Source organism: Equus przewalskii, chromosome 15 (assembly GCF_037783145.1).
Source record: "Equus przewalskii isolate Varuska chromosome 15, EquPr2, whole genome shotgun sequence".
NCBI lineage: Eukaryota > Metazoa > Chordata > Mammalia > Perissodactyla > Equidae > Equus > Equus przewalskii.
Genome location: NC_091845.1, coordinates 28,006,517 through 28,034,035, shown reverse-complemented (window position 1 = coordinate 28,034,035; position 27,519 = coordinate 28,006,517). Strand labels below are relative to the sequence as shown.

General features: G+C 39.4%; 1 protein-coding gene across 32 annotated transcripts in view; it reads right to left on the bottom strand.

Annotated features, from left to right (window-relative positions):
* Nucleotides 1–27,519, bottom strand: part of CADPS (calcium dependent secretion activator) — a 437,791-nt gene that overhangs the window by 87,525 nt on the left and 322,747 nt on the right. For 8 of the 32 annotated variants that reach the window (XM_070576926.1, XM_070576929.1, XM_070576936.1 and 5 more), the window contains 6 exons: nucleotides 25,361–25,429; nucleotides 24,472–24,489; nucleotides 11,975–12,081; nucleotides 6,794–6,814; nucleotides 5,432–5,588; nucleotides 4,494–4,635 (listed from right to left, as the gene is read on the bottom strand). In XM_070576926.1, coding sequence (XP_070433027.1) covers nucleotides 4,494–4,635; nucleotides 5,432–5,588; nucleotides 6,794–6,814; nucleotides 11,975–12,081; nucleotides 24,472–24,489; nucleotides 25,361–25,429 — 514 coding nt within the window. The remainder of the gene's footprint in view (nucleotides 1–4,493; nucleotides 4,636–5,431; nucleotides 5,589–6,793; nucleotides 6,815–11,974; nucleotides 12,082–24,471; nucleotides 24,490–25,360; nucleotides 25,430–27,519) is intronic. The other 24 variants (XM_070576928.1, XM_070576938.1, XM_070576940.1 and 21 more) reach the window with 7 other exon arrangements.

Here is a 27,519-nt window from a genome sequence, read left to right as displayed (position 1 = left end):
ACGAGGCTCAGGAAGGTGTTCTGACTTGCCCGAGGTCACCTAGCATATTACTGGCAGAGTCATGAGTTCTGACTCTAAGTCCAGTACTCGTCTCTTTCATACCAGCTACCTACATATTGCTAAGGTGTCTTTGGTCTGACAGTTTATTTTCGTTAAGATAATGATGTTGACAATCTGGAAAATGACATTATTTTAAAAATACTTTTCATATGTATATCTCAAGCAGAGAGAGATAAAGTGCATTTTGAAAAACGAGAAACCCAGAGTTTTCAGGGTGCATATATTAAGAAGCAGTGTTTACTTCTGCCATTCAGAGCCATCCTATCCTGAAATGGGCAACAGGGATTCCCTGTGCCTGCAGGTGATTAGATAGAGATTGAGAGATGATCTGTCAAGGAAAGAGTAGTCCGGAGAGGGTACTAGACTTGGCAAGCTTTGGATTAGACACTTTCTAAGTTTTCTTCCACATTGAAGGTCATGATGACTTGACCAGCAACAAACTGACTCTAAAGAGCTGGTAGAAATGTCCATCAGCTAATTAGGACCAAAAACTCACATTCAGGGCGACTGGGAGGATTGTGAACAGCCTGCCCGGCTGTGGGTGGTGGCCCTATGACATGTCCTGATGGAAACCATGAGAGGACTATAGGCTCCAGCTTGGACCTGACCTGGAGAGGCTGACTATCTTCAGCTATGGTTAGAAGGTATGTGATGACATTTTCCACCAATGCTTAGAGAGTCTGATCATGCCTATATCTGGCTTAATGGAAACAGAGATGCAGCCTCCTTTTTCTCTCCTTGCAGACATGGAAGGTCATCTTTCCAGAGAAAGGCAACCATAGGACTTAGCCATTTTACCCTTTCTGTCAAATAACTTCAGTTGTGTCAAACCCAAATGATGATTATATCTCTATTTTCTTTCACATGGCCATATTTTGAAATAAGATAATCTGAAGAATAAAACGTATTTAAAATCTTTTTGAGCAAGCTCAATGTATTGGTAGCATTTTGCCAAAGTGTTGTTTTTCTTGAACATTTTTTTTGAACACTAGTTTTTCTTTTACAACGCATTTCTCAGTCATTTTATGTATAATCACGTGCCTATACACATGACTTTTGAAAAGTGGAAGAAGAGAACTATTTGAGTATAACAATTGTTTGAGAGAAAGGCTGTGGTGTGTGTGCATGCGTGCGTGTGAACTGAAGGTTCATGTGGCAAAATTAGAGAAGACTGAGCAAACTAAATCTATTTATCTGAGTCAGTTTCTTGTTTTTGCGTAAGTTTGATGAAAAACATTCCCCCCTAAAATCATTCTATTTTTTTTTTTTTGAGGAAGATTAGCCCTAAGCTAACATCTGCCGCCTATCCTCCTCTTTTTGCTGAAGAAGACTGGCCCTGAGCTAACATCTGTGCCCATCTTCCTCTACTTTATATGTGGGATGCCTGCCACAGCATGGCTTGACAAACGTTGCGTAGGTCCGCACCGGGGATCCAAACTGGTGAACCCCGGGCTGCTGAAGCAGAACATGTGAACTTAAACCGCTTCGCCACCCAGGTGGCCCCCAAATCATTCTTTACTTGGAAAACAAGTCCAAAAAGAAAAATGAATCTCTGCTTCTTTACCAACTAGTTAGTTTTATCTAACTAGTGGTCAGATAAAAGTTCATACTCTGCTTCTCTTCATGTGGTAGGAAGCATAGAGAAACTCATTCCTTTTAGCACATAAGCATGTCACCAAGCTCTTTGTACCCTTCATTTTGTGCCGGCCATGCAAATCTGTCTCATGGTATCCACATTCTGTTTACAAATCAGCTAATAAAATGTGTGCAGTTTCAAAGAATTTTAATTTAGCTTATGTTTTAGTTGGCACTTTCAAACATCTCCACATACGCCGAAAGGCACATACTATTTATCATGAATTGAACACACCACAATCATCTTCACAAACCAACAGCACAGTTTGGGACAGGAAAAAGCTATTTAAGAAAAAACACATCTACATAAAATATTCTCAGGTTATTGTTTGTGACTATTAATCTTTCATGAATGTTTAGATCTTTAAATTACTGACCCAAGAGTTCAAATTTTATTTTTTCAGTCATTCAAAAAATCTTCCACAAAACCTTCTGAGACTAAGACTTCCAGTTGTGAACAGGATTTTGATTCTAACTATACTTCAGATGACATCAAGAATATTTAATGCTTCAAAAGGAACAGCAGTCACTTGCTTGGTTTTTGAAGAATTTAACAGATTATAAAATGACTTGAGTGACATTGTCACAGAGCTTTATGACGATTCTCAGACGCTGAGTGGGGACATTTTAGAAAATCAGTTTTGTAGATGAGAAAACAAATTCACAGAAGTCAAACCCTCGTCTTCGGGCTAAAATGGTGGTCAAGGCCCTAATTCAAGGGTTCTTTAAGAACTAGTGAAGGAAACCAATCATTTCTTCCCATGTGTGTTGGTAGCAGCAGCCTCCACTTTAAACCCAAGTAAGTAAAGGCTATTTCAAGACCACTGCTATTTTCAAAATGCGAATATTACTCATTTTAACCTTTTCCTTTTCACAACTGTTCTCCACAGTACAACTGTCTTGATTACAGTGATCATTAAAAAAAGAGTCCCTCGTTAATGCCTTATCATCAAGGGACACAGTTTCACTCATGAGTTACAAGTCAGCAGGCCATATTAAGAGACAAGTTATAAACCTGAGAAGAACAAGCTAAAATTTAGATCTCTTGGTACTTGTAAATGAAGAGTTACTTCCTATTAACCTGCTTCCAGTAGGGTAAATCCAGAAACTTCTCTTGTGGTTCAGATGTGGAAAGTGGGCTGAGAAAGCTATTTGGCATTAATTTCTTTAATCAGTAGGAGTCTTATACGATTTAGCATTAGAGGGAGGGTCTCAACTCAGAAGACTGCTCAACGACAGGGCACAAGTCAAGGCTTCCAAACTGAGGAAAAGTCTCCTGAATATTTGTTCTGGAGTGCCTGGAAAGTCGGCTGGTCCATACCCCCATTTTGCTCCTTACTGGTTGATACATCCCAAAGGTGTAAAGGACTAGAAAGAAGAAAATGATTTTCTTATAGAAAAAAAAAAAGAATCTAACATGGCAACGTTAATACCAGGCTTTATTGAGGCTGTTCAAACCACACCAGAGAATTCTCTCTGTCTAGGAGCCCTCTACTTTGCCTGAAAGGGGAGTCTGAGATCGACCCTCTGGCACCTTGAGTCACAGCCCTTCTCCTTGCTGGGGGATGGAGATGGCACTGAATCTGCTAAACATTTTCAAATAAGATCTAAGATTTGCCAAAGTTGTGGAAATTGCCAAAGTCACAACTCACAAGATTTCCTGTAATCGTCCTACAGGATAAATAACTCATTAAAAAAATGAGTACCGTAGTGGAATACATTTAGGAAACTCTGGTTTAAGCAGAGTTAAACAAGGTTCTGTATTACTATTTTCTCAGAGTTTTGAAATATGCTGGCGTGCTCTGTGGCTTTCCAGGAGACAAAAGTGTCAGGTGGATGAGTGGGTATACAGGCATACCTCGAAGATTTTTGTGGGTTCATTCCAGACCATCTCAATAAAGCTGATATCACAATAAAGTGAGTCACATGAATTTTTTGGTTTCCCAGTGTATATAAAAGTTATGTTTATACTATACGCTAGTCTATTAAATGTACAATAGCGTTATGTCTAAAAAAAATGTACATACCTTAATTTAAAAATCTATTGCTAAAAAATGCTAGCCATCATCTGAACCTTCAGTGAGTCATAATCTTTTTGCTGGTGGAGAGCCTTGTAAAAAACTCAGTATCTGTGAGGCGCAAGAAAGTGAAGCACAATAAAATGAGATATGCCTGTATAGAGTTTCCTAAACATATTTGGCTATAGAGTCCTCTTCTTGAGGTGTGACTCAAAGGCCTAGACCAGGGAATGGAAAAGCACGGCCCACAGGCCAGCCTCCTGTTTTTGTAAATAAAGTTTATGGGAAGACAGCCACACTTGTTCCTTTACGTATTGTCTGTGGCTGCTTTAGCGCTACACTGGCAGAGTTGAGTAGTTGTGACAGAGATTGTGTAGCTCGAAAAGCCTAAATATTTACTATCTGGCCTTTTATAGAAAAAGGTTGCTGACCCTTTGCCTAGACTCCTACGGAACACAATTTAGGAAACATTAATTTCTAAGGACAACACCACTGCAGTAAGATACACAGTACACATAGCACAGTTAGGTTTATACCCCTTATTCCTTATTTATCTTGTGCAATGAAACAAAGATTTCATTTCATACAACATTTCTCAACCTCTTTCTCTCTCCCCACTTTGGACAAGGAGCCTTTGAGCATCATAGTTGGAAATACGTATGGTGTTTGCTCTCTGTCCATGCTAACAATGAAAACCATAAGATGCCATTAATCCATTTCTGTATGACTCTCCAGCCATATGCACCCAAACTCCGATGGTATCAAAAGAGGTTTCCTTACTTGACTGGTTCCCATGACTCCCGCTCAAAGCCCCTGTGAATGGATTGTGCAATTGAGGACTCCATCAAATCCACATATCTAACCACAAGTGGGGCAAACAGGTCTTGCAGGTGTTTGTGAAATTTTCCATTGCACAAATTATCTAGAACAGATAAGCAAAAGCCTGGTAAGAACCCACAGTTGCTTTATCAGCATACAATGTACACACAGAGGGGATTGTCTTCTACGTTAAATATACTGCCTCTATGGGAGCCAAAAAAACAAAGAGAAGAAAAAAATTACATGAACAGCATCAAAGCTCATGCTTAAATCTGTGTGGAAGGAAAATGGAATTTAAAGACATTTTACCCATTTGTGTCTCTTGTCTAAAAAGGAAAAATAATCAAGCCACTTTAAAACAAAAATCAACACTATTTTTTAGGTTTGTCTTGCACCCACTCCCCTTCCTCCCATTACATTACCAGGAAGAAAGAACATTCTGTGCCCCTCCCCTGTCATCACTCTCTCTGTGGCGGAAGGTCTATTTTATGGCTATGTGTTGCTGTAAGATACTCTGAAATGCTTGGGACGTATTTAGCTAGAAATTCTTTTTCATCTAAACAGCATCTTTTGATAAAAATTGCAAAACGTGAAGAGATTAAGTTAATTAACTTGTTCAAGAGCAAATAAAACACACAGGTACGGTATGGACATCACTTCTCACGCTCTCTGGGGTTCTTCTGCCTGGTTAAGACAGGGCTTTCCTGCAACAGGACACTTGTTGGAAGAAAGAGAATGTCCATCAGCTATAAGTCTGGTTTTTTTTTTTTTTTTTAAGTAATAATAAAACTATCAAGAGATATAACTGGCCTGTAGTCTGCCTGGGATAAAGATGGCTTAAGCAATCTGTTTATCTGCACACGACTTAGGAAAGTCTAATAGTCAAAGATGATACATACAGTCGGTACGGAGAAAATCATTCAGCAGCTGAAACAGTGGAAAACTGTCCCACGTGTCTGGGGGCTGCACCTCTAACGCTGCATCCATGTCCACTGCAAAGAGTGACAGGAACGTCTCGGCATGCTCCACCATCAAGTCTGACCACCACGCAAAGGCCTTTGAAATTTGGCAGAAAAACAACAGACAAAGAGCAATGAGCTTCTCTCTCCAACATAAGACATGAAGTCAAGCCCCCACTGTTCAAGATTAATTGTGCATCCAGCAGGGTTTGGTCATTTTATTGTAAAGAGAACAGTATTTTTGGTACAATTGGGCCTCTAAAGTGTCCCAAGGCAATGCTTTTCGTGATTCCAGGCCTGCCTTAGAAAGTCTTTATTCTGACGTGCTGGTCAGAGGGTGCAGCTGTAGAAATGACAGACATGGAACTTCTGTTCAATTTACAATAACCTGGTATATTTTGAGTCATGCTCTTTATCACTGTTGTTGGCTAGTTCTTGCTCTAAGATATTAGAATTTGGGAGTTTCTTCACTGTGTTTGTGGGTTTTCTGCCAGTCTAACTTGAAAACTTGTAATTATCATTCACTTATATCCAGACCTCCGGGGCTTAATTGTCTGTGGTCTCATACAAGCTCAGTGACTCATGTTTCCCTACACATTGGAAATGTTACTGCTATTTCATACCAAGGAAAAGGAAACCATTGTTGCAATTGTCATAAAACTTTTGAGTCAAAATCTCTTTAAGCAAGGAGCCTCTGGTTTTGCATCCTGTCTATAAAAAAGATCAGGCTTAAGCTAGGAAACACTCTGTGAGATTAGGACTTACGTTTCTGGGGGTTGGACACATATGTACATTGAAAACCAAAAAATATCAGTGAAGTAACTCATTTTCATGCACGTGGGTCCTTGGAAATCATTGTGCAGGGTCTCAGGGGCGACATTCACATCGGACTGGGCCAGATGTGAATGGAATTCAAAGGCATGCATGCATGTTGACTAATCATTTCTGGCAGGGAGCATGCAGAATGAGTGGCAGTGTCAACAGGCCCTTTTTTTGTTTGCTGATTTCAAAGAGAGCAGAAAAACAAAAACAAATCGCCAGCCCCTTCTTATTCCCCACCTCCCCACCCAATGCCGTAAAGTATTTACATTGGAAACACTTTCCGGAGCATTCACCGAAAAAAAGATGGGAAGGCATTGGAAACATGAAAGATGATTATGGAAATAATTCCATAAATGAAAGAGTTTGTTCAATGACCAAGCTCTTCTGTGATCTATTAGTTATCTGGGGATATTCTAACAGCCACTAGGAGGCAGAATAGGGGTCTACCCCTCTTCTTTCATGAGATTTCATTTTACTTACTTCTCCTTTATCAACATGTGGCTGGTTTGCAAATTAAATGGAAAAGATCAAGTCATGGACCATTCTGCAAGGTCAGCTTGGCTGGAAATAGACACCTGCTGTTTCCATTTTAATTTACAGTAAAACCTCACTAATTCAGAGTAATGGGAGATGAGAGACACTAGTCTGGCAGCACAAAAGCCTAAATTATTGGATTTTCTAAAAGGAGATATCATTTTGCTGCTTTCAAATGCAGTTTGTAATTGAGCACCAAAGCAAAAGGTTACTGGTTATCATAGAGATATATCATAAACGTAAGAGTTTTTTTTATCTTCTAATAATAGATAGATAGATTACCAGTAGATAAATTAACCTGTAAAATGAAGTCACAGAGATAGAAGCTTTAATTTCATAGGTTCTGGAATAAAACTTGTAAGAAGAGCCTTTTGAATTTGCAGAGAAAGTTGAGTTCATGTCGAACGTTTTACTTAAGAAAAATTAAAAGAGACACATCATTAGTTGAATAGTCACAAGTATTTGGGTCTGAATTGATGAGGTTTTATTGTAGTTTGACCACCTGGGCATGAGAGCCCTGGGGTTTTGGGTTTGCTCCGCTGACTCCCTGGCTAAGTCCTGCAGAGGAAGAAATCCTCCATCCCACCCCCAGAGCTCTCCCAGCCACCTGCCTTTTAGGCAGAGACCTAAATATCGGAACTCGCTAGAGTCCCGTTCCCATTCCCCACCCCTGTATGGAAGGATGACTCATCAATCTGATGCAGATATTTGCAAAATTCACAAAGGAGCACCAAATATTGGCTGGTACTTATTCCTTAGTTATTTGGTTAACTTTATATCTTCACGGTGACTCCCAGAAAACAGTTACTGGGGAGACTGAGTTAGTTGCCTTCCCAGACATGATTTTGTTCTAGGATGACAGGAAACAAAACAAAACAAAACATCAACGCTAAATGCCTGAAATAAAAAATCCCTTAGACCAACCTCATACCTGGTTCTTACCAGCTTTATTTAAAAGTTGCAAACCAGAGGCCATGAGACATATTTACTTTTACTATCTATAGAGAACTTAGTCCTTTGGAATTTAATAAATTATTAAGCAATTATCTACAGTTGTTGCATTAAGAATCCCGTAGATAGGTAGCCCTACAAAGGACAATGACTATTGTGATGTGAATTATTGCCACTGAAGTCTGGCAGAGGAATTTAGGATTCTAGTAAACGAAGAGAATTTAAATATGGGGGCTGGAGGAGAAGTGAAGACCAAATCTATTTCTATATACCCAAGGCAACTCTTTCAGAACCTTGTAATGAAACCTGACTCTCTGAGAAGGAGAAAGAGATTCTGGCAAAGGCGGTAACAACCAAAAGCCAAATCATAACTTCAACCAAATGAATAGAGTTTGTGTGACTGGGTTGGGCAAGGTAAGGCTTCAAAATTAAAAAAAACCCCAATACTATATTTATTTATGACAAGTGAATAGAGGTGAATGCTATTTTTGTACACGTGCTAACTCAATGTTTGTGGGCATCTAAAGTCTTTAGAAATCTTTTCCAAAGACAATAAGGAGTTATATTCTGGCTTCTAAATACTTACCCAGTGCTTTTCATTATTTAAAGGCAAAGATATATACTTTAGGGGTACAGTCAACCACACTGAACACACTGTATATTTTGTACACAAACTACATGTATATATGTACCCCTCTGTATACCATAATACATATATACATATACATACGTATACATAGAGAGAGATTAGGAAGGTGAAGCAACAATACATGAAAGCATAAGTCGTGTGTGTGTGAATATCTTAGGCTCTGAGAACAGAATTAATCTGCAATTAAGAGATAAATGTGACAACTGCTACCATACACTGCATGTGTGTATATATGATGTATTCTAAGCTGATGGGAATTTTTTCTCTTGGGGGCATTTAATTACTTTACATTGGAATTAAAAATGGCTTTAAGGATTATTGTTTTTTGGCGGGGGAGGAAAATCTACTTGTCACTTTCATTTGTGTGGTGCCACGAAACAGCATGGCTGCGTAGCCAAGATCCATGCTTGGGATTTAATGATTTTCTAGAGTTTACTGAGCACCCAGAGAAAATGGCAGCAAGTACTGGCCAGTAGAATAAAATGTTCCTACTTCATCCTTTGGGCAGCAAAACTTCATCTTCTGTGTGCCAGGGCAAATTCTCCCTCTTCGGCTGTAGCCAGTGGTCTTGGTGTGGCTCTACACTGAAATCAGCTGGGCAGTTTTAAAAATTTACCAATTCTTGGCCCCTCCCCATGAGAGTCTGATTCATTGAGGTGGGGTGAGACCTGGGCATCAGCAACGTTTAAGAGCTTCCCAGGTGATTGCAATCTGTAAGTGAACGTTGAGAACAGACGGTGGACCTCTCCGCCTGGAAACAAACACTTTCTCCTTTCCACATATTCATTTGGTACTTTCCACATAGGTTTTGTACTTTTTATGATCATATATTCATATATTTTGCTTCCTTAGCAATTTGTTCCTAATAATACAAAGGCCAAGCTTTGTGGAGTGCATACTATGCTCCAGGCATAACACCGGATGCTTTACTTAAGTGGCCTTCCGTCCTACCAATGACCATCTGAGGTAGATTCTATTATTATCTCCAATTTACAGGGTAAGAGAGGTTAAGTAACTAGGTTGACATCACAAAGCAAGGAGGACGCAAAGCTGGAATTCAAACTCCAGCTTCTCTGGCTCAGAGGCTGAGCTCCTGGCCACTCTGCATTGTATTGCTTGAAGGCCCAGACTGCCTTATGCCTCGTCCTTCAGAAAAAGCACCGAAGTAGTTCCCTTAGGTCTCAGTAGATGGACAGCTTTGGATAGATTAAGGAAATTTTGTGATTGGGTGAAGTGACTAATTCAGGAAATAATCCTGTACATTTATCTAAAATCAAATTGGGTCTCCAAGTCCCAAAATGTGCTGAAGTTTTCATTCCTAACTTCTAAAATTAGTAAATGAAACCAGAACTGAATTTATTTCTCCCCTATTTATTTACCCAGAATGGCTTTGGACATGTAAGATTAAAATATTTTTATGACGTTGGTTATTAGGGCAGTTTAAGCTGATAATTAGCACTTAGACAGTACTTTATGGAAAAGTGGGAAAATGTCTTCTTTGGAACATCACCTTTCCTTTGATACCTCTTTTGAGCAATTTGGGAAAATATCCATCCTTTCTTAGCCTGTAGCAGTCTCAGAAAGTAACTTGATTGTTAATCAAGTGTATCTCTCATTTTTCTTCTTCTATCATTCACTTAAAAGTACGACAGCGACTGAGGAAAACCATCTTCTGTGTAGCCACGTCTTCAGAACTGTGTAGATTCTGTTCAGTGTTGTGGGAAAAGCCTCACCATCCAATGTGGGGGCGGGGCAGGCCAGAACCCCTCCATGCCTCTGGAGACAATTGTGTGGACGCCCGGAAAGAACGTATATACTTACCATCACTTGAACCCCAAATGCCCCCAATCTGAAAAGACCATCATGTATGATGAAGTGGAAAAAATGATAGCCCAACCTAATTTTATATGTCTGGAGGGTAAAGGTTTCCATGTTCAGAGGGGCTGAGTTTGTCCCTCTTCTCACTCCTGGCTGTGCACTGCTGAATGCTGTGGGAGTTAGTTACCTGCCTCAAGGGGTCTTCACCCCATTCTTAGAGCATTTTCAGGGAAATAATGGTTCTTTGGTACTCTCTCTATATATAAATACTGTATATATGATTCACATACAGACAGTCGTAGAGGAAGATTAGTATCACTCTGGGTAGCTACTGGTTACTATGTTTGGTTCCTCTGCTGTAATAAAGGTAAGTACAGACAGACATAGGAAACTACGACAGGCTGAGGACAGAGTCAAGGCAGGTAGGAGGCATGTGTCGGATGTAACCGCAGTCCTCGTTAAGTCTATCAGTTGCTTCATGCACGCACAAGAGAATCACCCACATTTACCCTGCCGTGGAGGGCCACCCATTTCACAAGCAGTCCATCAGAAGTTGCTGTTACATTCCTTGGGTCAGTGTTAGAAAGCGGGAGCACTGGGGGAAAGTCTCATTAGAAGACATGGTACTGGAAGGGCATGCACAGACTATGACAGCGGGTGGCTGGCTCATTCGGTTTAGTCACATACCTCTTTCCCCTGCCACGATCAGCCAAGATTGAGTGGAACAGTAGAAAAACAGGGAGGAAATTTAAATATGCAATCAGGCATTAGTCGGGACGACTGGATTTATGGTGTATTATATATTATTTAACTATACTGTCAATTTTCATTTAGTCATGGGAATGATCGTTTTAGGTGCTTGAGAAATTACTTTTAAGGAATGCCTTCTTTCTCCCTTTTGCTGTAGAGTCGAATGGAGAGGAAGAGTGAGAATTTGTGCGATTTTCAAAAAGGTTATTTTAAGAGAGATGATTTTAAATCTCAGTTTTGAAACAAGCAGTGATAAAACAGTTTGACCATAATGGAATCTTGGAGCCATTTCTTGGAAGGTTTGGGTTGTTTAAATCCTTACAGGTTTGGGATTTAGTTAGCCTTGAAATCCCTTGGTTTATAATTATTATCAAAACAATCATTTTGACAGTGGTTTGTAAAAACAAGTAAGCTCTATTTACTTAGATGTATGTTGGAGAATCGACAAGTTGAACAACACAGAATAATCTGCCTCTGTCACTGCATTTAGCAACCCGGGTCATGTGAGGTTTACAAATGAAGACCCTAGTGTAAGCAGAATAAGTTACAGAGATAAATTCAAAAACATGGCCTGTGACCCATACACCAAATAAAATAAATAAAAACAACAGTGGCGGCAACAAAAACAACCACGAAAGACCAAAAAGCATTTCATGTGTTCCGGACAATAACCATATGCTGCTTGAATAATTATCTTTAAAACACACTCACCTCTTTTGCTGGTTGTTAGAAACATCTGAAAACTTAAGCTGAAACGTACAACACGTAACCACTTTTTGGTTGTTTTAAACAACCTTCCAAAAGCTTCTCCTTGCAAAACTTCCACTTTCATTCTCTTTGCAAGGCCAATTAAAAGAAAACGGGTGTTAAGGCATCTTATTCACAACGTCGCCGGTAGATTGGGTTCTGCAACCTCAGCTAAGGAACACCAAGAGACATCTGCCCCCACGCCTGCTCACCTCTGCGTGGTGCTCCTCATTTTGCTGAAGAACTTCAATGACTAGTTCGGCAAGACGGATTGTGTCTTCGAGCTTTTTGGCAGGAGTGATTAACCGGCCTACATTTTCTGTAGTACAAGAATTTGTGTTAAAATTCAGCGAAAGCATCAGGCTAGTTTTGTGGCCATTAGAACTAGTGGATAAGAAATTTTGAATAGTTACCAATTTTTAAAAAAATTTCATGCAAATGTTAAGTGCCACGTAATTAGTAGTGAGCAAACCATAAAGCTGTTTAATTATTATTATTATCACCATCATTATAATACATACTAAGAAAAAGCAGTGCTCCAGCTTCAAATTTGCGTATTAAGCTATATTAAGTCTATGACAGCCCATTTCAAATTTAGTGACATTTCGTACACACGTTCTTTAAAGACAGCATAAACGTACTATCTTATATCACTCTCTAGACTGTTGGAGCTACCTGAAGTGAAAAGATGGAACAGAAGCTTAATCTTGATTGCTGCTATATTTGTTTCCTGGATTTGTCTCTAAACATTCAATACTACAGCATTGTCTTTCAGTACCGGTCTGCACGTTTAACAGGTATTGGAATGTTCATTTTAAAAAAGCAGAGTCAAAGGTCTGGCTGTTTTAAGTTGTCCCGGGAGGAGACTGAAAATTAATGGACATTCCTGGGCCATTAGGTAGAAGGCAGGATAGAATTATTAAAAGGATATTGGGGTAGATTATTGGTGGTAGTTTGTGCCACTGGTTGGTACAATGGAATTTTATCAGTTAAGTGGCATTGATGTACTTAAGTGTTTTCTTTGTTTTTAGTTTTTATTGTCTTGGAAGTGTTGTCTTCTTATCTGGCTCAAGAACAAACTGAACCCTGGTTTATGTTGCATCCTTTATAGAGCTGAATTCATGAATATTTGGCAATGTCATTATGTTACCAAAAATTACAAACTTTTTTCCTGGGGTAGAAAGAGTAATATTTAAAATATAAAGGTTTTCTTAGCCAATGAAATTGTCTGAATTCAATCAGTTGGGACCCACAGAGGATCTTGACTTTCATACTTAGACTGCTTCAAACTTTGAAGACTCAGAGTCATTGGTGCACATGGAGTATAACGACAACAAGGAGCATTTAGCATGATTCCAGGGGTAGGTAAATATGTACGCAAAAGGACTTCAAAACTTATTTTCTTCTGTTCATCTGAAGTAGATTATGTTTAGGCTTCAGGATTTTTCTTGCTAAAGAAAATTGCTTAATACTCGCAAAAAGGTTTTATTGTTATTGTTGTTTTTGGGGGTGGGGTTTCAACAAAATCGTAGGCAATTGCTAATTTGCAAAAAAATTTAAAAGTACCTTATAATTTTTCCCTTGTGCATTTGTTAGATAGGCGATGAACATATCAGATGACTAGTGATTTAGGATTTTAATAATGAAAAACAAATTCAGTGAAACACTATGCAAAAAGAGTGTTCTAGCCAATGGGAGCTAAGAGTGATGATGGGACAGGGTGAGACTCTTGAGGTGCTGAAGGTTTCTGTCCAGTAAGGCCTGATGACTTGTGTGAAAATGGGCTTTCTGGATTCAGGCCAATGGAATGTTCCATTGTCTCTGCCATGGTCAGGTGGAAAGGTGGTAGGGTATGGATAGGGCACGAAGGAGGAGCCATGGGGAATATAAATACACAGATCAGGCTGAGCATATCCAACATTCAGAGTAAGGAGATGTGCAGAGTTTAGGGGCTGACAGTTCCTTGCCTGGTCCAGAGCAAGAAATATTTGGAAAATAATGAAAGAAAAGATTGATTTCTTTGCTTTTGGGGCACCTGGCCTGTTTATAATTTCATAAATGGACTATCATAATTTCATTAGTAGGCTTTCAGGCATTTCTACAAACATACTGTGTATATATGTTTGGGTAATATATGTAGAGTGAGGTATTTGCATTTTGATAGTAAATATGCACAGGCTACTGTTTTTTTATTAGTTGATATTCACATTTACACATCAATTTGCAAATTCCTCATCCTATGCTTTTTACCCATTCGACACATACACCCACATACACACATCACACACTTACATACATTTTCTAGTAACCAGACAAGCCTGCACATTAATACAAATCTGCAGGAAATCCCACTTGGGGCACATCTTTGAAATCTCTTTAAAAATAGAGAGCATTGTCCTTTTGGGTGGAATACTTACCAAATGTAGGGGAATTCTAGCTGTACATGACACATGATATAGAAATGAAATAATTCCCACCATATTATTATGTACTTTGATTTAAAAACTGTGAATGACTTTTATGTTTAGAGAAATCCAAGATGCTTAAGCCAGGACCACCTGAAGATTTGTTTTAATATGCAGTACTCTGAGATTGACTACAATATATATCAATAGATACACATAGAGTGTATATATGCACGCAGCCGTTCTACGAGTGTGTGCACATGTACTCAGATATGTGTATGCCTGATGTATATATACAGACAGTATGTTTAGTAAAACCTTTTGCAATTTTACTTTAACACGCAACCATTAAAGTATGCAGGTTCAGGATCCTTTAATCTAGAATGGTTGATCTTCCAATTAACCCATGTAGCCAGACTTTCATTTACTATTAATTAGCTGCAATTCCATTATCTGTAGATCAAGCTGCTTTATTGAGACACAACACTATTTTCCTCTTCATTTGTGTAAGTAACTTACTAGCTGAATGGCAAAAATGGTACTAAAGCAACTACCCTAAGATGTTGTCTTTAAAGAAAATATTGTGCAAAATCTTCCAGCACCTCCTCCCTCCCCCCAACAGAGGTCAACAAGAATTCATGCTTAGAAATGATTTTTTTTGTCACTTCTGCTGTCTTGAAATGTATTGCAATATTCCTATTCCCCAATCTTGTACTAGCTGGAGCACTGACAAAGGGGAACTAAAAGTACAATATACTTATTAAACATTTCATACGATAGAATTGAAGCTCATAAAATAGAAAAAAATCGTCATGCAAAATGTTATGCAACAACAATGTTATTTTGTGCTGACATTGAGATTTGAAAATGTTGCATATGTCAGACATAGCTAGACAAAAAATGTGGACATTTGGAAATAAATGCTCTCTTTTGAGTCTCTCAAAACCTAGTGTCAAACTCGAGAGCCTGAGCCTCAGCTTCGTATTCCAAACCGAAACAAAATTTCAAGAAAAATAATGAACAGAAAAGCAAACTAAACTAGAAAGCTGCCAAGTAAAGGAATGGTAGGAGTTTACAGTACTTGATTTTGGCCTAGGCATGCCTTTGAGCCTCTGATACAACATGCTGGTCTGCGTTTGGGTGGGTGGAGGAGGCCCAGGAGGTGGCGGGGGAGCTGCTCAGGTAGGTGAAGAGAGACATTAAAAAAGTAAAAAGACAAAGTGACTTTCACAAAGGGTGACAAGTAAGATGACAAACTCTGAAAAGAACAACCAAACATGCAAAAACAATAAAACACAAATGGAGAGCTGCTGCTTTGTTGGCGTTACTGCAACATTACAGAGGTGTGACGCCATTTGACGAGGGACGGGACTCTTACCACCATTACCAGCATCACCTCACAGAGACACTCAGAGGCTGGATGCAAACACTGGATATCTTTATCCAGATGAGTACACATGAATGATGGTGGCAGCATCATTGACGGAAAGAAGGTACACTTTTTGTGCAATAAAGAACACCTAAATGTTAACAGCTGCCTCCTACTTCCAGATGACCAGAGATAGGACTTGTATTCACAGTTGGAAGATCTGGCTTCTCACCCTCAATATGGTACCTAACTTTCTATGTAACCCCGCGCCTTCTACTTAAATGTCTCTGTGCTTCCGTTTCCTCATCTATAAATTGAGAACATTAATACTTTTCCTGTGTACCTTGCAGGGCTGCCAATAAGACTAAATAAAACAATGCATGAGATAGATCTTTACAAAGCCTAAGGTGCCTACAAATGTTTGTTGTTATCTCCAACATTGTGAGAAGGCAGGAATTAATTGCTTTGCAAAAGCAGATGAAGGGCCATTATTAGTTCAAGTGAGCTAGGGAATATTCTTGCTCCCTTTGTGGAATTTCAACATGTCAAAATCTGTCATTTGGGGGAAAAAAAATGTGTGGTATCTGATTGTTTCCAGCTCATTTAATTATTTTCAATTTGGAATTCTCGTGGCTTTTATATTGTGGGTTGAATCATATATAAAAACTTGCCAGCTTATCAAATATGTTACTTGCTATTCCAAATGTTAGAATACCGTAATCAGCACTTGACCCATCTGTCATGTGGTTTACAATATCAGTGCTGCAAACATCCTATAACAATAGCCTCTCCTTCAGTACAGGCTCGGAGCACGATCAGCTTCCACAACTCTCTCTCTTTAATGAGTCTCTCATTAGCCTTGGACCTGCTCCTTTCTAATAGTTCTCGTTTACAAAGCAATCTGTATGGTGAGGGGGACGCACTCCATTGCCAAGTTTGCTTCTTGGTTTGCTTGAATTTTCAACTGGGAAAATGAATTTTACTGCAGGCTTATAGGAAATGGGATTCTAGCGACATTAATAAAAAATATGAGAAATTAGGGTAAATTTAACATTCTGACAAAACCATCTATTAAAAGCAAAAGATGATGAGATCCTTTTCTTACGGGACCTCCTCAATGTTTTGAATGCAGGGCTAAAAAATTAGTTATCAGTCTCCTCTTATTTAAATCTTTTGTTTGAGAAAGACTATGTAAATAGAATTTGAAAAAATCAGTTTTAAATGATAGCTAAAGGAAGGCAACTACTGATCGTTTCTTAATAAAAAAGCACTCTATATTTTACATAGTGTTAAAATCTCATTGTCTACCTACAGCTGTGCCAAGTGAGGTACATCTCTGGTAACACATCCTCGTGGCTCCTTCAATGAACGTGTGTTACCTGAGTTTGCAATTCTCATGGAAACTCCACACTCATTCTCACCCAGATAACTTGAACTTGTTTCGAGAAACACTTGATCTGGCGGTTTATAAAACAATGAAATGTCCCCAGGCTGATCCATAACCCGTGAAGCAGCAGACACATATTTCAGCTCAATGGGTCTTGAAAATTCGTAAAGGGATTCCCTCCTGCCAACTGTCTGTCCAGAATTCTGACAGTGAGGTTTGCCACCATAGAAAAACAAGCTCCCTATTTTTTTCCCTCACAGAGCAAAACAAAAACATCATACCTTGGTTTCCAACTTCATTTACCCAATTACCATTGCTCATGTTTACACAATTAAATCTGTTTGGCTTCCAGAGAGAGAGTTAAATGTGACTACAGAAAAACAAAAAGAGAATTCCTCTACATGCTCAGCTAAGCCAAGGAAGAGAAGCATCCAGGAGCAAGAGACACTCCAATTAGCCCTTAAATAACCTGACCAGCTCTGGTTCCAGGCAGCGAATTGCCAGTCCCTGAAATATCATACGAAAGATGGATATGGTTGATGGAAAGCCCACTTAGTACCAAGTTCCAACCTATTGATGTTGCTGAAGATGCCAGTGTTTGTATTATGTTATTACTGAAAATAACTAGCCTGTAGCAATTTGCTATGATTTTGGGGTAGGGGTGGATAAAAACTAGAGTAGGAACAGAAAGCTAAGCAGATAGCCACATCATGCTTTCCAGAGTACGCTGCCTCCCTAAAATGATGGTTACATGAGCCATACATTTAACGGAGGGTTACAATTCAACATAATTTCTTTAGTGGGGCTGTCCAATATATATATTTGATCCCCTTGCATCTTCATCACTCCCTTTCAGAAGATTCCATCTTTAGGACAGTAGAAAGTATAGGGTAATGAAGATTGTTGGATGAATCATGGATCGTTTTCTCTACTCTTTTCACTGTAGCCATCTTTGTCTCTTCCCCATAAGGACTTGGGTGGCATGGCCTGTCCATTCTACCTCCAAAAAGGCTCTTGATTTTATCCCCCCCTGTACTAGGTCATGTGCGCACACTCTTGCCAAGGGGGTAGATGTGCAACTCAAGTCTCATCATCTCCACCTCAACTGTTGCTGGCGACTCCAAGCCAGCCTTTAGTCCCTTTCCTCCTCGGCAATTCATTGTCCATGCAACAGCCAGAGTAATTTCCACAAAGAATACATCTGAACCTGTCACACTTCTGCTCAAAAGCCTTTCAGATATTCCCTTCATAACAAGAGTTATACCTTCATATGCCATAACAAGAGAGCATCTTAATAACAAAGGCCCAACTCCTCTGTTGATATCTCTAATTGAACACTGATGGCTCTTAATAATAGCAAATTATATACATGTCTCCCCCTATGCTCAGTGAGTTCTGTATTTCTAGGGGCTAGAACAGTGCCTGGCCCAGGGTAGGCCTTCAAATATTGGTGGAAATCCTCAGTGGGTCCTGTCCAAAGCCATGCTTTCATGGAAAAACAAATACTCTGTGGTTGCAATATGCATATAAACTATACAACAACTTTTATCTTTTGCCCAAAGCCCCTTGTTAGTTAACAAATCTACTAAGCTGAACTGCTGAATAGTCAACATTATAACTTAAACTTCCAAACCAGAGAACAACTTCAGGTGTCTTAATGCAATTAAAAATGATTTACGATAATTAAAAATACTTTTTATTTAAATTAAATTATAGGCACAAGGAAGAAATAATGTTATGATAGTTTTCTTCTCCAATTTCTCAGCTTTATATCCCAAGTCAGGCTTTGTCCTTAAGGCTAACCTGTCGCACCAAAGAAAAGTGAGCTTAATTCTGGAAAGACACAGTAGTGGATATCTATTATTCTTGTATGTGCAGTACCCTTTCTCAAGAAAAGTTCCTCTCCTCCACTCCATGTGGTTCTGGCAGGAATGTCAAGTAATGAATCCTACAGGGCAGTCATGTGAGCCAAGCCAGGCCAGCCACAGCACCCCACACCACCATGCGTATTATGATTCGCTCAGAGATTAACATGTGACCCAAGCTGGGCCAATGAGACTCTTCTCTGGAATTTTATACAGTTGCTTGGAGACAAAAGCTCTTTTTCCTCTAGGATCATTAGCTAGGATAAAAGCCCAGTGCTATGTATAGCCATGTTGCTCTCAACTCCCTTACCATGACCCCCAGTCACATTAAAGAAGCCTGTCAGCAGTTGGAGAGATCAAAACACACTAAAATTCTTTATCCCTGAGTCCATTTCCTTCATGTATTTCCTAGCTACATGGGTCCAAAATTGCCTTGTCTTGCTTTTGAGTGTTTTGTTTGTTTGTTTTTCTTTTTGTCACTTGCTCCAGCAAGAATACTGTTTTAATAGTACTATTAAACATCCACCCAGTCCCTACGTCAGTTTTCATGTATATGGCCACAAGCTCTCTGGGGCAGGGTCCTGGGGCACCTGGAAGGATGATGACTAGAGGAAACACTTCAGCAAAGCCAGGGAACACCCCAGACAGTTCTTCCTGGGGAGCCAGCCCTTGACCACCATGATGTCCACCTCCCTGCAATGCATCAAAGACCCTGCCCGAGGTGAAATCCCCTTGTGCTGCACTCCTGTAGCACCTTCATTTCCCTTTACCATGGTCACCAGAATGTAATTATTTGTTTTATGCCTACGTTCTTGATTTTATTGTAAGCTCCCCGAGGGGAGAGCCCACAGCTGCTTTTGCTCATTGCTCACTCCCTCGGTGCCAGGCACAGCTCCCGGAAGTAGGTATTTAACAAATATATGTAGAACTATATTGTGATGTTTTACTTTGAAATTTATGATAAAGATAAATCAATCAGTATTCCATTGGCATCCAAATTGCAATCCTGGATCCACAGTTTCAGTATGACCTGGGAATTTGTTAGAAATGCAGATTTCCAGGCCCCACCCCAAACCTACCGAATCAGAATCTACGTTTTAACAAGATCCTCAGGGATTTGTATGAACTTTAATGTTTGAGAAGCATTGTTTCATATTCCACGTCTGAAATCAAATAACACATCTAGACATATTTGGATTTGGAAGTTTCCTTTTAAATAATAATAAACAAATAATAACAGCCTATATATATATATATATATATATATATATATATATATAAAATATAATGAGTGTTTACTGCATGCCAGGCTCTGTGTTAAGAGTTTCATTTGGAAGATGAGTTTTAATCTTTGCAACAACCCTTTGGGGGAGGAATCATTATTAGCCCCAATTACACGAAATAAAAGTGAGGCTTAAAGGGGTTAAAAAACTCGTTGGAGCCAAGATAGTGATTTAAATCTTTTGTATAACAAATCCTGAGTGCTCAGGCTGGTTCTGAGGTGGTATTTTCTGGGAGCTGTACATATAGGATTCTGACATGTGGATGCTGGACAGCACCAGCTGTCATATTGGAAACTCAGGCGAGTTAATGGATTATGGGGGGGGGGGCATTATCTCTTGGCTGGAAGGTAAGGCAGCCCGGTTGGGGGGTGAAGGCTCCTGAAGAGTGTACAGGACCCCAGACTAGAGTCACTAACTGCCCATCTGATTTTGAAACTGGCTTCTTTTCTCTTGGCCTCAGTTTCCCCATCTGTCAAATGAAGGTTTGGGATTAGATGATCGAGAAACCCCTTTTTTGGTCTTACAATTTTAACACTAATAATCACAAGTGCTTCACAGTATGGAAATTGAAAGTGGGAGCTTTGAAATTAGGCTCGTATTAAAATTCTGTCTGTGCAGCTAACCAGTGTATGACCTTGGGCAAGTTACTTTACATCTCCCTATTTCTATCTCTCTGTATTTCTGTGTACATAAGAAACACTCTTATTTCACTGAGTGTGAGAGGCACATTTTAATGTTTCTGAAATTGGATGCATCGTACATTTGATGGCGTGTCACAATTTAGTTGGCAGCATGCTTTGTTCTTAGGAGTACATAATTAATGGCACATCTTATAATTTATGGCCATTTAGATTCAAGGAAATATGGTAATAAAATACTTATCTCTTAGAGTTGTTGTGAGAATTAAATGAGATATGTATGTAACTACTTAGCACATAGGAAACTCTCAATAAACGACACCTGTTAGCAGCAGCAGCAGTAGCAACATCATTTCTTTTTTCTGATAGAAGAGACACCGATTTCATATTTTTTGGTTCAGGGTATATTTTTAACACAACCTCTCTTCCTCCAAGATGCTCCCTGGTGACAGTGTTTGAAACCTGTTTCTCCTTACCCTCCTCACTTTTCATAAAGTATAGATGAGGTAATAGTCTACAGAATAATTTGGACTTGGAAACCCCCATCTACACTTCACTAAAACAAGAACGATGAAAAGAGAAACATGTAGCCCCTCATGTATAAGACACAAAGCATGAGATGGTCCCCATTTTAGCATGACCTGGATCTTGCTGAGATGGGATTTTCTCTCACTAGTCTCCTGGGTTGGTGGCTCCACATTACGTGTTGCGAGTATTGCAAGTTTGGTTGTCTCTTTTTTTCCTTCAACTGGCCTTGGACCTATAGGAAGTTTGACTGGAGACAGAGAAAGACACAACCTCAACACTACGGAATCTGCTTGGAAGTCCTCTGAATGGATGTGACCTGCTCTAGAAGGTTTCAATCAGTTGGGGAGAAAAAAAGTTCTAGGTTCTTTGTCAATCTCAGGGAATCTCAACTGCCCTTGGGAAGCCTTCACAAAAGAAAGATTTTGACAATAATCTGGTCCCAGAAAGGACCGCTCTGTTTTGTAGTGGTCTTCGTGGATTAAAAGTTGTAGATTCTTTTGAACTTATCCATTGAATGAAGGGATATTGTCCAAGTGCCCTCCACATCAGCTGGAAAGGCTGCATGGTGGAAAGAGACAAAAAACATTGTGTTTGAATTTAGAAAGATCTGGGTTCAAAACCTGCTTGAGAAAGTCACTTATCCTGTCCAAATCACAGCTCTGTCATCTGTAAAAGAGGCAATAATAAAGCCTTCTCCATGGGACTAGGTAAAGATTGAGTCAGATCCTCCACGTAAAGTCCTTAGCACAGTGCCTGGGCCCGTTGGTGGGCTGGCTATCTACCTACCTATCTATCTATCTATCTAATTTTTCAAATTCTTGGCATATTTGAAGGAAAAATTGTTTTATTTCAAGTTCCAGCAGAATCGTTATGATGCTCAGAAAATTATGCAAGTATTTAGCCAAGAATTGAGGCAAAACAGCAATAGGAGCGTAGACGTTCTCAGAGCTTGCCGGGTTCAGAACGTGTGATGGTTTAAATGGAAATGTATTTAAAATAATAGAATTCATTTGCAGGAGGCACAGCTTTTCTTTCATAGAGTAGCAGCCTTTTACATCTTTTTTTTAAGATACTGTAATTAAGCTGAACATTTAATTTTTAATAATGCCACCAGACAGAAAGCATAAGTCCACCAAAATGCCATCTGCAGAGTCCCATAGCCTCTCAAAGCACAGGCTGACTAAAGGACTCCGGAGCTGACTGTATTCCACCCCAATCTGCACATGTAACTCCAGCTGTGCCCTGCCACCTCCATGCAGTTGGTTTTGCATATCCATCCATGTATTTGTGCTTCGTTCTCTCTAAGGAAAATTGAAAGGGAGGGGAAGGATAGGAAAAAAAATGTAAAGGTCAAGAAAGAAGCAATTATGAGTGATTGTGATTGAGATCTGCTTGGCCTAGAAGAGGCCTTGGACACAACAAGCTTCAAACCCATCTCTGCTTTAACCTTAACTTTTAGGTCCAGTTTTCCTCTACTCCTCCTCCTCAGTCCTTTCTCTCCATCACTGCCAGTACGATTTTTCTGGAGTGCAAATCACCAAGCCATCTCCTTGCTTGAAGAGCCTTCAATGGCTCTCTATCACCTTTGGAAGTGAGACCGTGGGATTTTTTCCTTTGAAAAATCCATAGGCATGTTGGCACAGATTCTAGGTTGAGAAACTTTGGACCATGAGAAACAGTCTGAATTCTGTATTATTAAGGCATATAAAGGCCTTTGAGATCTTGCCTCCTGTTTACATTGCTATCATTAGCACTCACTACTGCCATCGTTCCACCCTGTTTTGCAACCACATTGAACTACAGAGTAGTTAAGAGTGTGGCCTCTGCTTGGGCTCAGATTCTGGATCTACCACTTACTTATCTAAGAGCATGTTATTTACTCTCTCTGTGTCTCAGTTTGCTCATCTCTAAAATGGGAATAATAGTAGTATCTACCTCATAAGGGGTTTTGAGGATTAAATGAGTTCATACATATAAAGCACTTAGAGTTGGACCTGGCACATAACACACTTTGAAGAAGCATTCACTATTTTTATTAGCTATATGGTTTTACATATTTGCACACATTACTCTCTCATCTAGGATGTGTCTCCGCTTTCCAGTCCCAGCTCCCTTTCATTGATTCTAATTCATCTTTCGAGATGCAATTCAAGCTTACCACCCTGGTGAAGACTTCCATGGTTTTCTCACAATGCTCTCTTACACTTAACTCTATCAATTGGTGCTGTTGTGTACTGAATTTGTAATGTACACTTATGCATCCATTTGCACATATGCTCCATGAGGTTAACAGCTGTTTCCCTCTTGTTTGCATAGTTTCTGGCTTTTACCACTGTACCTGGCACGTGATAGGCTCCCACTAAGCACTACTCAATGAATGAATGAATGAATGAATGAATGAATGAATACCTTCCCTTCTAGGAAGAGAAAGGCTTGTGTGTCTTGAATATAGGTTTATGAGTTTCCAAATACTTATTTGCTAGCCTGTTGCTTGGCATGTGCTCAACAATGCTTTCTGAATTGGTCTGAAATCATTCAACTTTGATTAAATGAAATTATCTTTTGAGAATCCTTTAGACCTTAAAAACAAAGACCAATACCTATATATTTATTAAAGTTTTAAGTTACAGCCTTCCTCAAAATGTGCTCAGAAGTGTTGGGACCAAAGAAGAAGAAAATTTCAAAGCCAGGGAACTTTCTAAGAGCTTTCCTCTCACGAAACTTCCAGCAATGGCCCCCATTCAGCCACTCTATGCATGTATCCTGCCTCATCACACAATACATACAAGAACAACATGGACACAACTTCTTTCTGTCTTGACTGATACACATTCATTGAAGAACACAAACTTCTCAGTCGGGCAGAAAACAGAAAAAAGAAATGAAAAACAAAAAGGAAGATTAGTTTGGTTCAACAACTTTTTTTAAAAAAGCACATGAGGCCAAATTACTGGAATCCTGAAACCAAAGATGAAATGAAACTCCATAGCAAACCAGAATTCTGTTCCTTCAAAGCTTATGCCTTTACGGAAATTCTACTCTATAAAGGTCAACATCTAATGGGCAGGAGGTATATTTAGACAGCACAAATTAACTCCTTAAGTATTATTGCAACTCCACATCAGTCTTTGGGAGTATATACATTAAGGAGCTATTAAAAAACAAAAACAGAAACAAAAACTAAATATAACTCAACAGTCCTGATAGTTTATAATGCATATACAATTGGTTCACCTGCGTCCTTTTGATTCTCTATTTGAAAGAGAGAGCACAACAAGGAGAGAAGAGAGAGAGAAACAAGAACACATATGCAGGATTAATGAGCAAGTGGACCAAAATGCCCCCCACGTATGTGTGATACATGATATTGGAAAGAAAAGGTTGCCCTTGGGTTCCCACCGCCCCGAAGTGTGGGGGCCAGCAAAAAAAGGCTCCTTCACAGAGGTGGAAAATGCTGCACAAATAGAAAATTAGTCAAAGTAATTTTAATGTGAAATCAAGCTATGAAACATACACGAACTCTCCAAGTGACAATTAAGTCATGTGTTCTAGCCAGCACTTAGAGGACAAGGACAAGTCAAAATCTCCAGAAAGAACAAGGAAAAGCTTCCCAGCTTGAGAGAGAACAGACAGGAGGCATATGAGATCTAAGTTTTATGGAGAATGGACCACCTTGTGTGATCTTATACTCACAATAGTTGGATATCTTAAACATGGAAAAGAAGGCATGATTTTGCCCCAACTGTCCTTTTTCTGACACCTAAAGCATTGTTCCCAGTCTAGCTGCTACCTTTTGATTGTGTACCAGTGACAAGCACTTTACAAATTGGGGTTACACACAAGCAAAGTAAAAATGCATTCAGGTCACAGACAGAGAATAACTGAAAAACTTACAGACAAATCTGAGTTTATCACAAACAAATGGCTTAATTGTCTAACCTGTTTTAGGCTGATAAAAAGTGACTGGACTTCTCACACTGGGTTTCACAGACAGAATCAACAGACAAGCCAATGCTAAAAAACTTGAAGCAAGGAGAGTGAGTTGGTTTGGATCTGGATTTTCTTGAAATAATGAAAACAGAAAGAGTGAAGACAGCATGGCGAGGAGGTGGTAGGTACTCACGAATGGTTAAATCCATCACTTGGGAGGCCAAGCAGAAGACAGGATGCTCATACATTTCTCTCTTTTTCCCTATAAAAGAGGATTTGGGCATGCAAGAGGCTTAGGTCAGAGGTAAAGAGGTTAAAGGTCATAGGTTAGAGGAAAACGTTACATTAGCTCAAAGGAAAATAGCCACAGAGTATTTTGGGATAAACACAGGATAAAAGAAAAAGGAGCTTCAAAATTGGAGATCTACTGGATTAACCATTCAGCATGCCGTGAGTCACGAGAGAAATTGTGACCATGATTTTACACGTCTCTTTAGAATTGTTTGCAAGAATACAATGACCAAAAACATCATGGGTAAAGGGAAACAGAATTTCATTGATTTAAGGCTCCAAGATACTAAGGATTTCAGACTTTAGTATCTAAGGCTCTTGAGGTATTTCTTCATAAACATAGTCTCCAGCAATATTACTACAACTTCTTTCCAAAATTCTCAGGGAACTAAGCTGTTAATGCTCACAGAGGAGCTCAAATGCACAAATGGAAGATTTCTTTTCTGAGCATAGGATCAGAGCCTTGTAAAAGAAAGGTGTCTGGTAGTAATATCTTTTAAGCTGCAATGTGGACTATGTTCATGAAAGAAAACCTGATACATGCAGCCAGAGGATGTTGGGTTGTCTGAATTAACAATCCCAGCATGCTTTGAAATTGGTGTCACAGCCACTTTTGCAGAGTAACATCAAAAAGTGGCTGAGCCAATCACGGACAAGGAAGGAGAGAAGCGGAAGAGAGCAGGTAGTGTGGAATGAGGTACTTCTCTGAAAAGAGAGTTGGAAAAAAAAGATTGGTTTCTTCAAAGAATCCCCAGACCTAAAAGTCACAGTGCAAAAGATAATTAACACAACCAAGAAGAATTGAGGCACAAAAGGAAATTACAGACTAGCTGATCTACTTTGGAAATGAATGCATTTTTACTTACAGATCTTAAAGTTTGTTTTTGGATATATTTATCTGAAAGAAGAGAGCAGATCTTACCAAAAGACTAATAATAGCTAGACCAAGACCTACGAGGCAGCAGCCATGGCAACCGAACGTTTCTTGATTCCATCCCATCTCTGGCCTTGCCTAGAATTATTAGGTACCCGGTTGACTTTACCAAATACAACCAATCATTATGTCCTGGGAAGGTAAATGCTGGAACAATTATTTGCTAATATATCCCTTTAACGATCTTCTTGTTCCTCTATTTTTGTCACTCATTACCAAGTCAAGAGTTGATAAACATCCTTTTAGTGCCCAATTCTTAAGTGTTTCTCCCTGGATGCATAACAATGAATTCATTACCACTGGTACACAATTTGCATTGTCAGACAGACAAAATTGAAAGAGGGAGGACATGTAATGTACAGAACACTGAGAATTTGACATGATCTTAACCTAATTCTCTAAGGAAACAAGGACTTTGGCAGAGTAAGTGATGGGGTTTTGGTGGTGGTTAGGTCTTTTTTTTTCCCAGTCATGTCCTGAAGGCAGACAATGGGCATTTGCTGGTTCGAGTCAGGTGTTTCACATGTGAGAGAACATCGGATTCCAGAATGCGGACACACTGAGTTTTGCACACAAAACTTCCACATTTATACACTTACACCACTGGTCATGTTGGGTGTGGTTTTCAAATCACCCTATAGCAGCCAACAGGGTAACAATGAAAAGTGATTAATACCTTTGCAGATGAATAGGTCCCAAAGAACCATACCTCCTCAAGTAGAGTTTACTCAAAGTGTCTTTTGGGTGATTACTTGGTCATCAGTGACCCCTTCCCTAATACTTGAGAGGGCAGTGGTAACAACCATCCTATGACTAGAGTAACAAGAGTGAATGAGATCTAAAGCAAACCAGGAGCCATCAGAGTCAGGGGGACATTAACCTGCCATCAAGTTTGAAACGCTACCAGAAGACAAGATACTTTCAAGGGGCAAGAAAGAGTTAAGAAAAATCTTGACGTTGCTTTATTCAACTCTTGTTTTACTTCCAATGCTAGCAACAGTGGACCACAAACTGCTTTGTTTTCCTCTATTTAAAGAAGGTAGCAATTCTGCAGAACTCTTTCATAGGAAAACATTAGCCACAGAGCAAACTTAGAGCCAACACAGACTCTCAGAAGGAGGTTAGTT